The sequence below is a fragment of the Balaenoptera borealis genome (genome assembly GCF_965194805.1).
Source record: "Balaenoptera borealis genome assembly, chromosome: 6".
In the NCBI taxonomy this organism is placed as follows: domain Eukaryota; kingdom Metazoa; phylum Chordata; class Mammalia; order Artiodactyla; family Balaenopteridae; genus Balaenoptera; species Balaenoptera borealis.
In genome coordinates, this window is record NC_138863.1 from 18,822,458 (window position 1) to 18,833,426 (window position 10,969).

The following is a 10,969-nucleotide window of genomic DNA, read 5'->3' on the forward strand; positions in this document are numbered from 1 at the left end:
GGCACTTCCTAGGGCATTTCCGAACCATCCCTTGGCCCTCAGGACCATCTAAGGACCGGGAGTCTGCGGTTGCCTAGAAACGGCCGCTAGCTACTCTCCCTCCCCTGCTTTACTTTCCGCCTCCGACTGCCCGGAGGCTATTTCCGGTTCCGGCTGCGGGCCGCAGAAGACATGGCGGCGTCTGCGTCGGCAGCTGCAGGGGAGGAGGACTGGTAACTTTGGGGTCATGGGCTTTGGAGGACCGCCTGGATCCGGTCCGGGGGACTAGCGGAAGCCGCGGACGGTCCGTACGGCGGGCGCGTGGGGCGGGAAGAGGGATGAGGGATGGCAGAGACGCTTACATCTCTTCCTAAGAGAGTTCTGGACTGGGGAGCGGGTGGGTGGAGGGGCACTGGTCTGACCCGGAGGAGACCGCATCAACGCCGGCCTGGCTAGTTCGGGCCGCGCCTTATCAGGTTCGATCTTCCGGCTTCACCCCGTCCCATTCTCGCCTTCTGAAGTGAATTTGCTCAGGGTCCCGGGGGATGCCTGTTTATCAGATCTCCGCCCCCCTCCCCGTACCTTTTACTTCCCAGAACCGATGTCCTCCAGTTCCCGTCCCCCTTTCCCCTCGGATCGGACTATTTCCGCTGAGGCTTTCCGCAACCTTCTCCCTTCCCGACAGCACTAATGAGGACTGTTGTCTGAATAAAGCTTTACACCTCACAAAAAGCGCTCCTAGTCCTTCTCTCAAGCATTCTTCACAAGGGACCAGAACATGGAAGGACTCTGGGATTTGGAAATAGATAAATGTGGGTTCACATCGTATTTTGTTAGCTGTGTGATGCTGACCAGGCCACCTAGCTTCTGTGAGTCAGTGTCCTCAGCTGTAAAAAAAAAAAAAAAAAAAAAAAAGTGGGTGTGGCATCCACCTCAGAGAAGGATCTGAGAGGATCAAGATGGATTTGTAACATACCTAAGCCTCCTTTTCATTAATAACTCTGAGGTGTAGGCACCTGAGGAGACTAAATGAGGCCTGAAGAGGTAAAATGAGTTGCCAAAAGGTACATAGTTATGACTAGGAATCCAGGTTGTCACACTCCAAACCTTATGTTCTTAGTTCTAGGACATTCTACAGTTCCACCTTCCCTTTTTTTGTCATCATCTTACCACTATCCCATCCCATATCTCACATCCAGGGCCCAAGTCACAGGTAGGGTGGGTGAAGTATTGAAGGGCTTCTTGATGGAGGCTACACCTCAGTGTTTCATAGGTTCAGGGAGCCCAGCCAGTGCTGGCCTTTTTTGAGACCATCCAGACTTGCTGTTTTCAACCTGTTCAGGGGGAATTTAAGATTCTGAGGGGACACGTTGTGCCTTGGCGAGGGCCGTATTGATTGTACAACCAGCCTGCGGTGCTCTAAGACTCCAACGCTCATGTCAACCAGATGTACTCAACTGTTACCTACGTTATCTATTTTATATTTTCACGTGTCTGCCTAAGACTTAAAAAGACTTTAAAAATTTTTGAGAATCACTCTCTCTATATATATACACATACACGTGTATACACACACACACCCACACACACATGTATGTCACACTAGGGCAGCCCTGCTCTTGGTGAAGAAGGGGCAATATAACTATAAGAAAGCAAACCAAGCATGTATCTTTCCATGTATTATCTGGGTAAAGCTGTGGCCTCAAGCCAGTAACTCATCTTCAGTGGCATTACAACTGCTGTTTCTGTGATTAAACATGTGTGTCCTCTGAGGGATGGCAGAGACACTGACATCTCTTCCTAAGAGAGTTCTGGACTGGGGAGCGGGTGGGTGGAGGGGCCACTGGATCCTGACCTGCACAAGTTGATCTAGATCAGTCAGACAGCAGGGATTATAAATACATTGAATATTAACTATAACCTTAGGTTAATACAAATAGGAAAAAAAGAGAACACAGATTAGCTACTATGGCCAAGATACTATTAGGCACTTGACATAAACAAATCACCTTTCATCCTCACGATAACTGTGGAGAGTGGGTGGTAATATCTATATGTGGTGGACAGGGTAATTCAGGCTTACAGATATAAGTAACTACTCAGATCACATAGCTGGTAAGTGATTGGTACCTGTTACTCGTTCCAAGGCTGATGGCTCTTCCACTACAGCACAGCCTTTACAGCATGTAGATCTGTTCTGTTCAGGTTGGTATCTCCTTTGAGGAGGTTTACAGTGACTGGTATTGGCAGTGTGTGTAGACACTGGGATCCATGAACGGTGTAGGGAAAGCCAGGAGTGGTATTGGTAACCTTAATGCTAATCAATAGATGTCATATTTCTGGGTCAGAGAGATGGCCACTAAGGAACAACCAACAGTACAATGAAACTGAAACAGGGAGTCAGGAAATCTAGCTTGGGTCTCAGTCCTGCCTCTGTTAAGCCTTGAGATTTGGGCTAGTCTTTTCACCTTCTTGGGAATCTGTTTCCTCATCTATTGGCAGAAATGATCCCTAAAACTCTGATTCCTGTGCTTTCTACCTGGCCACTTGACAAATTAAGGAAACATGTTTCCCCCATTTTTATGGAGGTTAGCAAGAGAATGCACTCACGCAGATTGCCATTTTTCTACAAAGCCAGCCTTCATTGGCCTTAGTAGGCTTTAATAGGGAGAGTTGTAATGGTGAGTCAATCTCCCCTGTCTCTCTAGGGGCCTTCCCTCTGAAGTTGAAGTGTTAGAGTCTATCTATCTGGATGAACTACAGGTGGTCAAAGGAAATGGCAGGTACGTATTCAACTAGAGGTGGGCAGGAGTCCCCTTGGTAGTAAGAGGATTCCGTGCAGTATCTGTGGGCCTTGATTTGAGCTAATATTTCTGTCATGTAGACAGTCTATTCCTTTAATCACCCCAAAGAAAGAGCCTGATGCTCACTTCCTCTGCCCGCTTTACTCTCTCACCCCCATCCTCCCCAGCCCTCAAGTCCCTGCCCAGTCACATCCCAGGTCTCCACTTCATCCACCTGCAGATCATCACCATGGGAGATCTGCATCACCCTGCACCCCGCCACTGCAGAAGACCAAGATTCACAGTATGTCTGCTTCACTCTGGTGCTTCGGGTCCCAGCACAGGTGAGGCCTCTACTTTATGGCAGCAAAGGGAGGAAAGGGAGAGGCCTTGGGGTGGAGTGCATTAGCAGTAGCGTGGTATTTTCTCTCTCTAGTATCCCCATGAGGTGCCACAGATCTCTATCCGTAACCCCCGAGGACTCTCAGATGAACAGATCCACAAGTAAGTCGGGCTGGTCAGAGCAGGGAAAATTTGGGATACAGCTCAGTCTGGTGAGGGAAGGGGGCAGGCCTAATGTTTGCTTTGCCCTCTCCCCACAGGATCTCACAGGCGCTGAGCCACATGGCTGAGGCTGGGCTGGGTACTGCCATGCTCTATGAACTCATCGAGGTGAGAGGTGTGCTAGCCTGGGGAAATGTCCTTGCCTTCCAGCTAGAGCAGTTTATTTCAAGGGAGGCCATGGGCCTAGAGTCTTAAATATGTCTGGAGACATTCATTTAGTTCTTGTTTAGGTAAGCCTAAACTGCTCCAGAAAGGTGAGACTCTCTTCTGTTTCAAAAAATCTCCCGAAAGACAGTTCCATAGCTTCCCCAAGTTGCCTATTCCAGCATCGTGACAGAAAATTTTTTTTCCTCTTTAACTTGAATTTTTTGTGCTTCATTATCAGTGCATTTCTTGTTCTTTTGGCATTGGCAACTGAAAATGGCAAGAGATTTTGCCTGGAGGGTCTAGCCATAAATGAACATTTGAAGGCTAGTCTGCCATTGGAGCTGACTAGAAAAAGTCATGGTTCTTTTCCTCAGAGTTTCTACCCTAGTGAAGGAAACAACCCACATGAAACTATGAGCTACAAGTTAATATACACAGCTAACTTTTGTTATTTGAGATCAAAAACACAAATACAGTCTTGTTTTCCTCTACTTTGAGTTTTTAAGAAAAATGTTCAGAAAAGAATGAAGGTGGGTGGCCTGGAGTCAGAGTGAGCATAAACCACTGTAGCATTTCTGAGTCAGGCCTCCACGATGCAGCTTTGAACTTTGTGGAATTCCAGAGTATTAGCTATTCAAACAACAGTGCAAATGCATATTTTGTAGCTCAACCTGATGCCTTGTGAATTCTCTGTCCGTTTGGGGTGTCCATGCCTTCACTTTCTTTCTGAAAGCTGACTCCAGAACAGGCTCATTGAGGGAGTGATATTCAAAGGGGGATAACCAGGAAAGGCCTCCCAGAAGATGTGAGTTTTAATTGAACATTTTTTTTCTCTCTAAGGTATTTTATTTTCATCCCCAAGATGTATTAAAAATGACTTAATGAGTGGAAAAACAATTCAGTTGGATTTTGAAGCTGGGTAGATTTGGGAGGAGGGCTGTGGGCATGGAGGAGGATTGATTCCAAGCAGAGGGAGCATCGCCAAGACAGAAATGCATGAACACAAGGCCAGCTGGCTCAGTGGGAGACAGCCCGCCAGGCACTCCTGGGAGTAGTCGACAAGCTTCACTCACAGTTCTGGCCCCTGCCTCCCTATTTGAACAGTGTCTTCTCTCCTCTCAGAAAGGGAAGGAAATTCTCACAGATAACAACATCCCCCATGGCCAGTGTGTCATCTGCCTCTATGGTTTCCAGGTGGGTTACTCTCTTGGGACCTGGGGGTCGGCTGTGACAGACAGTGGAGGGCTCGGGGAGAGCTCTGACACAGTGCCTTACCCTCCAGGAGAAGGAGGCCTTTACCAAAACAACCTGTTACCACTACTTCCACTGCCACTGCCTGGCTCGGTACATCCAGCACATGGAGCAGGAGCTGCAGGCCCAGGGACAGGAGCAGGAACAGGAATGGCAGCACGCCACAACCAGACAGGTCGACCTGCTGCCCCCGCTCGCTTGACTCTCATACCCTCTTCTATCCCTCCACTCCAGGGCCGCCTTAGCCTTTCCAGGGTCATAGGTACCTTTGAGATTAACGAAAGGTCACCTTTGTCCAGGAAAAAGGGGCATCCTTATACATACACGTAATCATATTGCACACGGTTTCAGAGGGTTCCCAGACCTCTAGTTAGGCAGCCCCTGCTTTGCTCCCCCTCACTGCTGAACAGATATTCCTATGCCCCTCCGTCCCAGCCCTCTACAGATGAGGCTGGGCAGCTGGCAAGCACCCTAGGCTGGGAAGCGGGGGTGCGATTTCGCCTCTCTTTTCAGAAGGCCGTTGCTGTGCAGTGCCCGGTGTGCAGAGAGCCACTCGTGTACGATCTTGCCTCGCTGAAAGCAGCCCCTGAACCCCAGCAGCCCGTGGTAAGGGAACTCGCTGCTCATCTGATGATAATGGCATCTTGTCTGCTTTGAATGGGGTCTCTGGAATTGGCCTCAAGCTGCCTGCGCCCTCTCTGTAAAGCTATGGCCCCCAGCAGAAGTCCAAAACTCTGTTCGGGAGCCCAGTCTGAGGGATAAAACCAAGAACCTTGAGCAGATCTCCTGAGGCAGTCCTGGAAGAGCTGGGGTTTCGAGCCTGCCTTCTCCTGTTTATTCTTCTCTCCGTGCTATTCTGCTCCTTTCCCTCCAGGAGCTGTACCAGCCCGATGCAGAGAGCTTGCGCCAGCAAGAAGAGCGCAAGAGGCTCTACCAGAGACAGCAGGAGAGGGGGGGCATCATTGACCTCGAGGCTGAGCGTAACCGATACTTCATCCGCCTCCAGCAGGTGAGGGAAGGGTTTCCCACTCCTCCCCTTATGACACCAACCTTTCTACCAACACCCCTCTGCCGTGGCCCTCGGGTGAGCTTTGTTCTACCCTGGGAGGTTATAGGCTGATGGCGGTCGGCTCAGATTCTCGGTGAGGGGCCTGCGGTTCCCCGCTTTGAGGAACTGCATCCCCTTCACTGCATCTGCTCACTTCCTTCTAGCCTCCTGCCCCTTTGGAACCCGAGTCAGCTGTAGATGCCTCCGGAGGATCCCACCCACCCAGTACCCTTGCCACCGAACAGTCCACCTCATCAACTGCTCAGACCACCCTGTCAGCTCCTCTGCCTGTGGCCTCCCAGTACACATGTGAGAAGATTCCAGGGGCTGGGCGAAATCAGCAAAAGCTGGGCGAGACCCAGAAAGCTATGCTAGATCCTCCCCGGGCCAGTCGAGGTCCCTGGAGACAGCCCGAACAGAGGCACCTAAAAGGAGGGGAGTGCAATGCCCTCAAAGGTACCAGTGACACCCAGGAACTGCCACCTCCTGAGGGGCCCCTCAAGGAGCCCATGAACCTAAAGCCAGAGTCCTGTAACCAAGGGGTTGAAGGTCCTCCCCAGGAAAAGGGGCATGGCAACTGGCAGGGTCCCCCGCCCCGCAGGACTCGCGACTGTGCCCGCTGGGAGCACTCCAAGGGTCGGACACCGGCTTCTTCCTACTCCCGCCTGCCTCGGGGTCGGGGAGCCTACCGGCCTGGTCCTCGAAGAGAGCCCGTGAGCCTCGAATCGGAGGATGGTTCCTAGCAGTACTGTGGGGGGCGGGGGGGGGGACAATAAAGAGATTGGCCTTGTTTGGCTTTCCTTACTCAGTAGTGCTTAGCCTGTGAAGTATGGCTCTCTTTCTGAATTCCCAGCAAGACGAGCATGGGAGAGTCGCCGCAATCTTGCTCTGAAGTCTGTTCTCCCAAGAAATTGGGGTCTGGATAAAGAGGAGTCTGACGTCTCAGCTAGTATAGTGGATTCCAAGGAAAACTCGTGGAGGCCAACATTTAAGAATATGCAGGACCCGCCCTGCCCCATAACCCACTGTGCATACGCCCACATCTATCTATCTGTCTATACTTGAATATCTTGAGGTGGAGGGTGGTACTTTCCTGTTTACTACAGTCTCTCTTCTTCCCCCTTTGTCTAAGGGAGGCTGTGCCCCCAGCATTTGCATATGTGGACACCTGATGGCCCCTGAAGGCATCTGTGTTTATAGCCCCTGCTTTTTCCTCAAGTGCCAACACCGGAAGGTAGGAGGGAGGTCAGAGAACAGAGTAGCACGGCAGGTGTTTATTGATCCCCTGGAGGAGGAGAGGGTTGGGCACAGCCCAGTTGTCACCTCCTCAGAGACTCCGCATTGTGAATTGCCCCTGCAGGGTCACTTTTATACAGCATGAAGTAGCCCTGCACCTGGGCAGGACTGATCTGAGTTGTAGCTTGAAGGACACGATCTGCAAAGGTCTCAGCCAGGGAAGCTGCTTGCCCTGGGTAGAACCTCTGGAACATCTGGGTCAGCTGCCAGCGTGAGCAGTGGCCCACGTACTCCTTCAGGTCTACTCGCCCAGGGCGTATCAGGGCAGGGTCGAGCCTAAGAGAAGAAGGCAGCAAAAGCAGAGTCATGAGCAGCAGTGCCACCAGCACCCCCAAAAACGGTCCCGCTGAACCTCCTGATCCTCCTAAGATGGTGAGGGGGCAGAATCTTGCCTCACAGTCTGAGTACCTCACTCCTCACCTGTCAACATGGTTGGTGGTCATGAACACAATGCGTGCCTCAGTGGAAGCCACGCCATCCAAGGCGTTGAGCAGGCCGCTGAAAGTGAGACGACCTAGACCTTGGTACTTTACTGGGTCTGGAAGAAGGGAGAGAGAAAGTGTGAGTGATCATAGCCCTACTTAAAATTAGCATCCCCTTCTACTCCTTACTTACCATGTCCCCCTACTTATCAGTGCGTCTTGTGGGCTCTCATTGCCAACCCAGGTGTCCTCCATCAGCTCTCTGGATTTCTCCTTCCACTGTTCCTCATTTAGGAACACTCCCCCTTCCGTCAACTTCCCTCACTTACTCTCCGCAGCCAGGTCTCGACTGAGAAAGGCAGCATCCACGTCCTCCAGGAGCACCAGGCTCTGCTGCGGTGCCACGCTCAGCAGGTGGTTGAGCCGGTCATCAGAGAGGCTGGAGTCTGTGAGACTCAGCAGGCAGATGCTGTGCTGCAGTTCCCCAGCCAGGGCTGTGCTATGGAGGAGGGATGACAGGTAATGGGCAACCTGGGAACTGGTCCTTGGGCCCAGCTGCTTGTTCCTCACTGTACTAGTTTTGTCTCGGAGGCCTAAACCTTTCACCATACCCCACTAATGTTCCACGTGTCTCATGTTTATCCCGGTTCCTGTTCCCCACATTTATTTCCCTTTCCAACCCCACCAGTCCAGTTTCTCTCCAGTTTGAGGGTTAAGGGAAGTTTGACTCTACTCACATAAAACTGCTCTTTCCACAACCAGGGGGCCCATAAAGCAGGTAGCCACGTCTGTAGGGAATGCCTAAGAATACAGCCGGGATGATTGTCAAGACCTAAAATGAATCATGTACTCTGCCCCAGATGTCCACATTCATGCCCAACTCTGCTCCCTGGAGGCCTGATGACTTTGGCATTGGAAGAAATCATTCCCGTAGACAACTTTTCTCTCCCCTTCGTCTATGGGAATTAGGCTAGAGTTTTGTATTTGCCCACAAATATAAAGCGCTAGCCCACAGCTTTATATCTGGCCACAAAGACCAGCCTGTTCCCTCCTGTTCTAATACCACATCAAAAACAACCTGGCCAAGACCCCAGCTGCTTCTCACCTCTGTCAGTGTACCACTTGGGGTTATCGATGAATTCCCGGATGTCTCTGACAATTCGGTCAGCCAGACCCTGTTCTAGAACCACAGAATTCAGTGGCCGGCGGCGGCGTGGATAGCCAAAGGGGCGCCATTCAGAGCCCACAGCTGTGTACATCACTGTCTTCCCTTCCTCCTGCTGCAAGGCTAGCTCTCGAGCTGGGAGGTGGGGAGATGAGACAAATCCAATAATTCCTCTTTGCCGTGCTACTAGGCAGAGCTGTGCCAAAACCGTTTCCCTAGCCACCTGCTCCCGTGGTCTCAGAGCCCCCTGCTCGTCCTCTCCAAGCTTCTCTTCCTTTGATGTCGAAGACCCCATCCCTGCAACCACCACCCCCTGCCCCCATAAAGCCTGTCTGTGCCATCCCACACCTTCCTCCAGGATGCTGAAGAAGACCTTTCGGTCAGTGCCCAGAGCCGTGAAGGTGACAGATTCCCAGGGGGTCCCCGTCTGCAGGTCTATCATCTGCATCTCTCGGCTCCGTTCCACCCGGATCCATTTCCCTTGATACCTGAATAAGAATGGTCAAAATGAGGTGAACGAATGGGTCAAACCCACCTCCCCTCATTCTCCTTTTCTACTCTCAGAGCCCTCTCTGTTTCCCAACCTTACCAGATAAAGTGGTTTCCAGGGCTGGGGACAAATTCAAATTTAGTGGAGATGCGGCCACTCTCGTGCTGAAGGTACGAAGTCTCGACACTGAGGTGCTGAGTTCGGGTACTGTGGCGGGTGAGCCAGCTAAGCAACCAGGCATAGCTCCTGTCTCGAGCAGGGACTTCCAGTGTGATCATGTAATGGCGCCGGAATGCCACCAGACCCAGTTGGGCACCTTTCCGGGCCAGGGCCAGGGCTGTGCCCACACCCACCAGCCCAAATCCAGCCCCAAAGTAGGGATTGTCCTTCAGGGCCAGAACGAAGTCTGAGAGGGGCATCTTGAAAGGAAAACACTGAATCTTACAGGCCCCAAGGCATTTTCAAGACCTGGGGGTGGGGAGCAGTGGAGATGGGACAAAGCACAAGATTAGTTTAGAATGGACTCTGAAATTCCTCTCCAACCCACCCCCTCCCCCACCTGCAGAAGCTGGGAGCAGGAAGGACAGGACAGCATTACTGTGTGCTTCAATATCCTCCCTTTGTGGGGTGGGGTTGGTGTTGGAATGCAAGGGATGGGACTCTGGGCCACTTGCCCCATTTTGCCTTTCATTATCCTGTTCATACCTGTTTCCTGCCAGACGACTATGTCTGTAGATTCCTTAAACCTGAGAAAACAATATAACCGGCTTCACATCAGGATAATGGATGGACAGAATTTTTGTGGTCCCTAGGACCAGCTGAGTTAGAAAGGGGCCCACTGGCCAGAGTTAGGAGGGGATGAAGAAGCTACTGTCTTCTGTCAACCTGTCAGTAACCTCATGGCTTGCTATTATGAGTCATGTACTTCAAATATCCTCTCCTCTCCTTTACATGCTAATGTCCTGTTTAGCTCTTTATTACCTCCCACCTAAATTGTCTCTTCAATGTTAATTTTAGTTATTGAAGTGGCACCTTAATGGGTCTCCACGTCCTGCTTCACCAAACTGCTACACAGGGGTCCAGATCTTTCTTCATAAGGATCTGCTTCAATCCCACTACTTTCCCTACTCCAACACCTCCAATGACTGGCTCTCAACAGGTCCCTGAATTAGGTAAACTCCTCTGCCTCCACAATACGGGGCCCACCTACCTTTAATGGCTTAGCTCCTAATACTCTCTGTTGAACAAAAATACAAACCTCCTTCTTCCTTGCTCAAGCAGTTCTCTTGACTCGGAATGACCATTTTAATTTATTTCCTCCATTCTCTCCAGTTGAAATCCCGCCCATCTGCTACTTTCTCCAAGGAGATTTCCTCGAATTCCACCCCCAATAAAATGTGACAGGGCCTGATTCTAGACTGTAAGATCCCGAAGGGTAGGAGGTCAAATCGTTTCTAGCACACCTCACCCGCCCCCCTGCCACTTCGCTCTACGCCTGGCACGCAGTGCGGTGAACTGACAGCAGTAACCTCCGCTGAAGCTCAGAATAGGATCCAGAATTCCAAAATTCGTATGCGTGGAAGGCTACAGACAAAGCCCTTCCCGCTCCCGGTCCTTGTCGGTCGCCCAGAAGCCCCCTCCCGAACCCCCTCTACACTCCAGCTCGCGCCTCCAGCAGCGGAGTTTGGAATAATCGGTCACTCCCCCGCCCCTTACCGCCATGACTCTCTGGCCCTTCCTCTCGATGGTTTCACCCCTTCGCTCTTCAGGGAAGCGCTGCTTCGCCCGGCCCCCGAGTTGTTTCATCTACTTCCCGCCACACCC

At 51.4% G+C, this 10,969-nt stretch overlaps 2 protein-coding genes across 8 annotated transcripts; one reads left to right on the forward strand and one right to left on the reverse strand.

The window, feature by feature from the left end:
• The first annotated feature begins 126 nt into the window (after positions 1–126).
• Positions 127–6,576, forward strand: RNF25 (ring finger protein 25). Of its 2 annotated transcripts, none has more exons than XM_082396580.1 (10): positions 127–212; positions 2,688–2,762; positions 3,004–3,106; positions 3,199–3,266; positions 3,365–3,434; positions 4,596–4,667; positions 4,756–4,899; positions 5,238–5,330; positions 5,599–5,733; positions 5,937–6,576. In XM_082396580.1, the coding sequence occupies exons 1-10, from the start codon at positions 172–174 to the stop codon at positions 6,513–6,515; spliced, it is 1,380 nt and encodes a 459-aa protein (XP_082252706.1). In that variant the 5' UTR covers positions 127–171; the 3' UTR covers positions 6,516–6,576. The 2 variants fall into 2 exon arrangements, with proteins under 2 accessions (XP_082252706.1, XP_082252707.1); XM_082396581.1 differs by having other exon boundaries at positions 5,241–5,330.
• Positions 6,577–7,031: 455 nt separating this feature from the next.
• Positions 7,032–10,963, reverse strand: BCS1L (BCS1 homolog, ubiquinol-cytochrome c reductase complex chaperone). 6 transcript variants are annotated; one of them, XM_082396588.1, is made up of 9 exons: positions 10,862–10,963; positions 9,851–9,891; positions 9,245–9,613; positions 9,004–9,143; positions 8,596–8,790; positions 8,228–8,291; positions 7,820–7,989; positions 7,489–7,606; positions 7,032–7,344 (listed from the first exon to the last, which is right to left on the reverse strand). In XM_082396588.1, exons 3-9 carry the CDS (start codon positions 9,562–9,564, stop codon positions 7,092–7,094), a joined length of 1,260 nt encoding a protein of 419 aa, XP_082252714.1. In that variant the 5' UTR covers positions 9,565–9,613; positions 9,851–9,891; positions 10,862–10,963; the 3' UTR covers positions 7,032–7,091. The 6 variants fall into 6 exon arrangements, with proteins under 6 accessions (XP_082252714.1, XP_082252719.1, XP_082252715.1 ...); XM_082396593.1 differs by having other exon boundaries at positions 9,245–9,265; positions 10,862–10,946; XM_082396589.1 differs by lacking the exon at positions 10,862–10,963 and adding an exon at positions 10,404–10,828.
• Positions 10,964–10,969: the final 6 nt, after the last annotated feature.

What these genes read in the sequence shown, in the direction of transcription:
- RNF25 (XM_082396580.1), top strand. Translation starts at nt 172, where the DNA reads ATGGCGGCGTCTGCGTCGGCAGCTGCAGGGGAGGAGGACTG. An exon ending in CTGAACCCCAGCAGCCCGTG is followed by an intron (nt 5,331 to 5,598) that starts GTAAGGGAACTC and finishes CTTTCCCTCCAG; the next exon opens with GAGCTGTACCAGCCCGATGC. An exon ending in ACTTCATCCGCCTCCAGCAG is followed by an intron (nt 5,734 to 5,936) that starts GTGAGGGAAGGG and finishes ACTTCCTTCTAG; the next exon opens with CCTCCTGCCCCTTTGGAACC.
- BCS1L (XM_082396588.1), bottom strand. Translation starts at nt 9,564, where the DNA reads ATGCCCCTCTCAGACTTCGTTCTGGCCCTGAAGGACAATCCCTACTTT. An exon ending in CCTGGAAACCACTTTATCTG is followed by an intron (nt 9,144 to 9,244) that starts GTAAGGTTGGGA and finishes ATTCTTATTCAG; the next exon opens with GTATCAAGGGAAATGGATCC. An exon ending in CTTCAGCATCCTGGAGGAAG is followed by an intron (nt 8,791 to 9,003) that starts GTGTGGGATGGC and finishes CCCACCTCCCAG; the next exon opens with CTCGAGAGCTAGCCTTGCAG.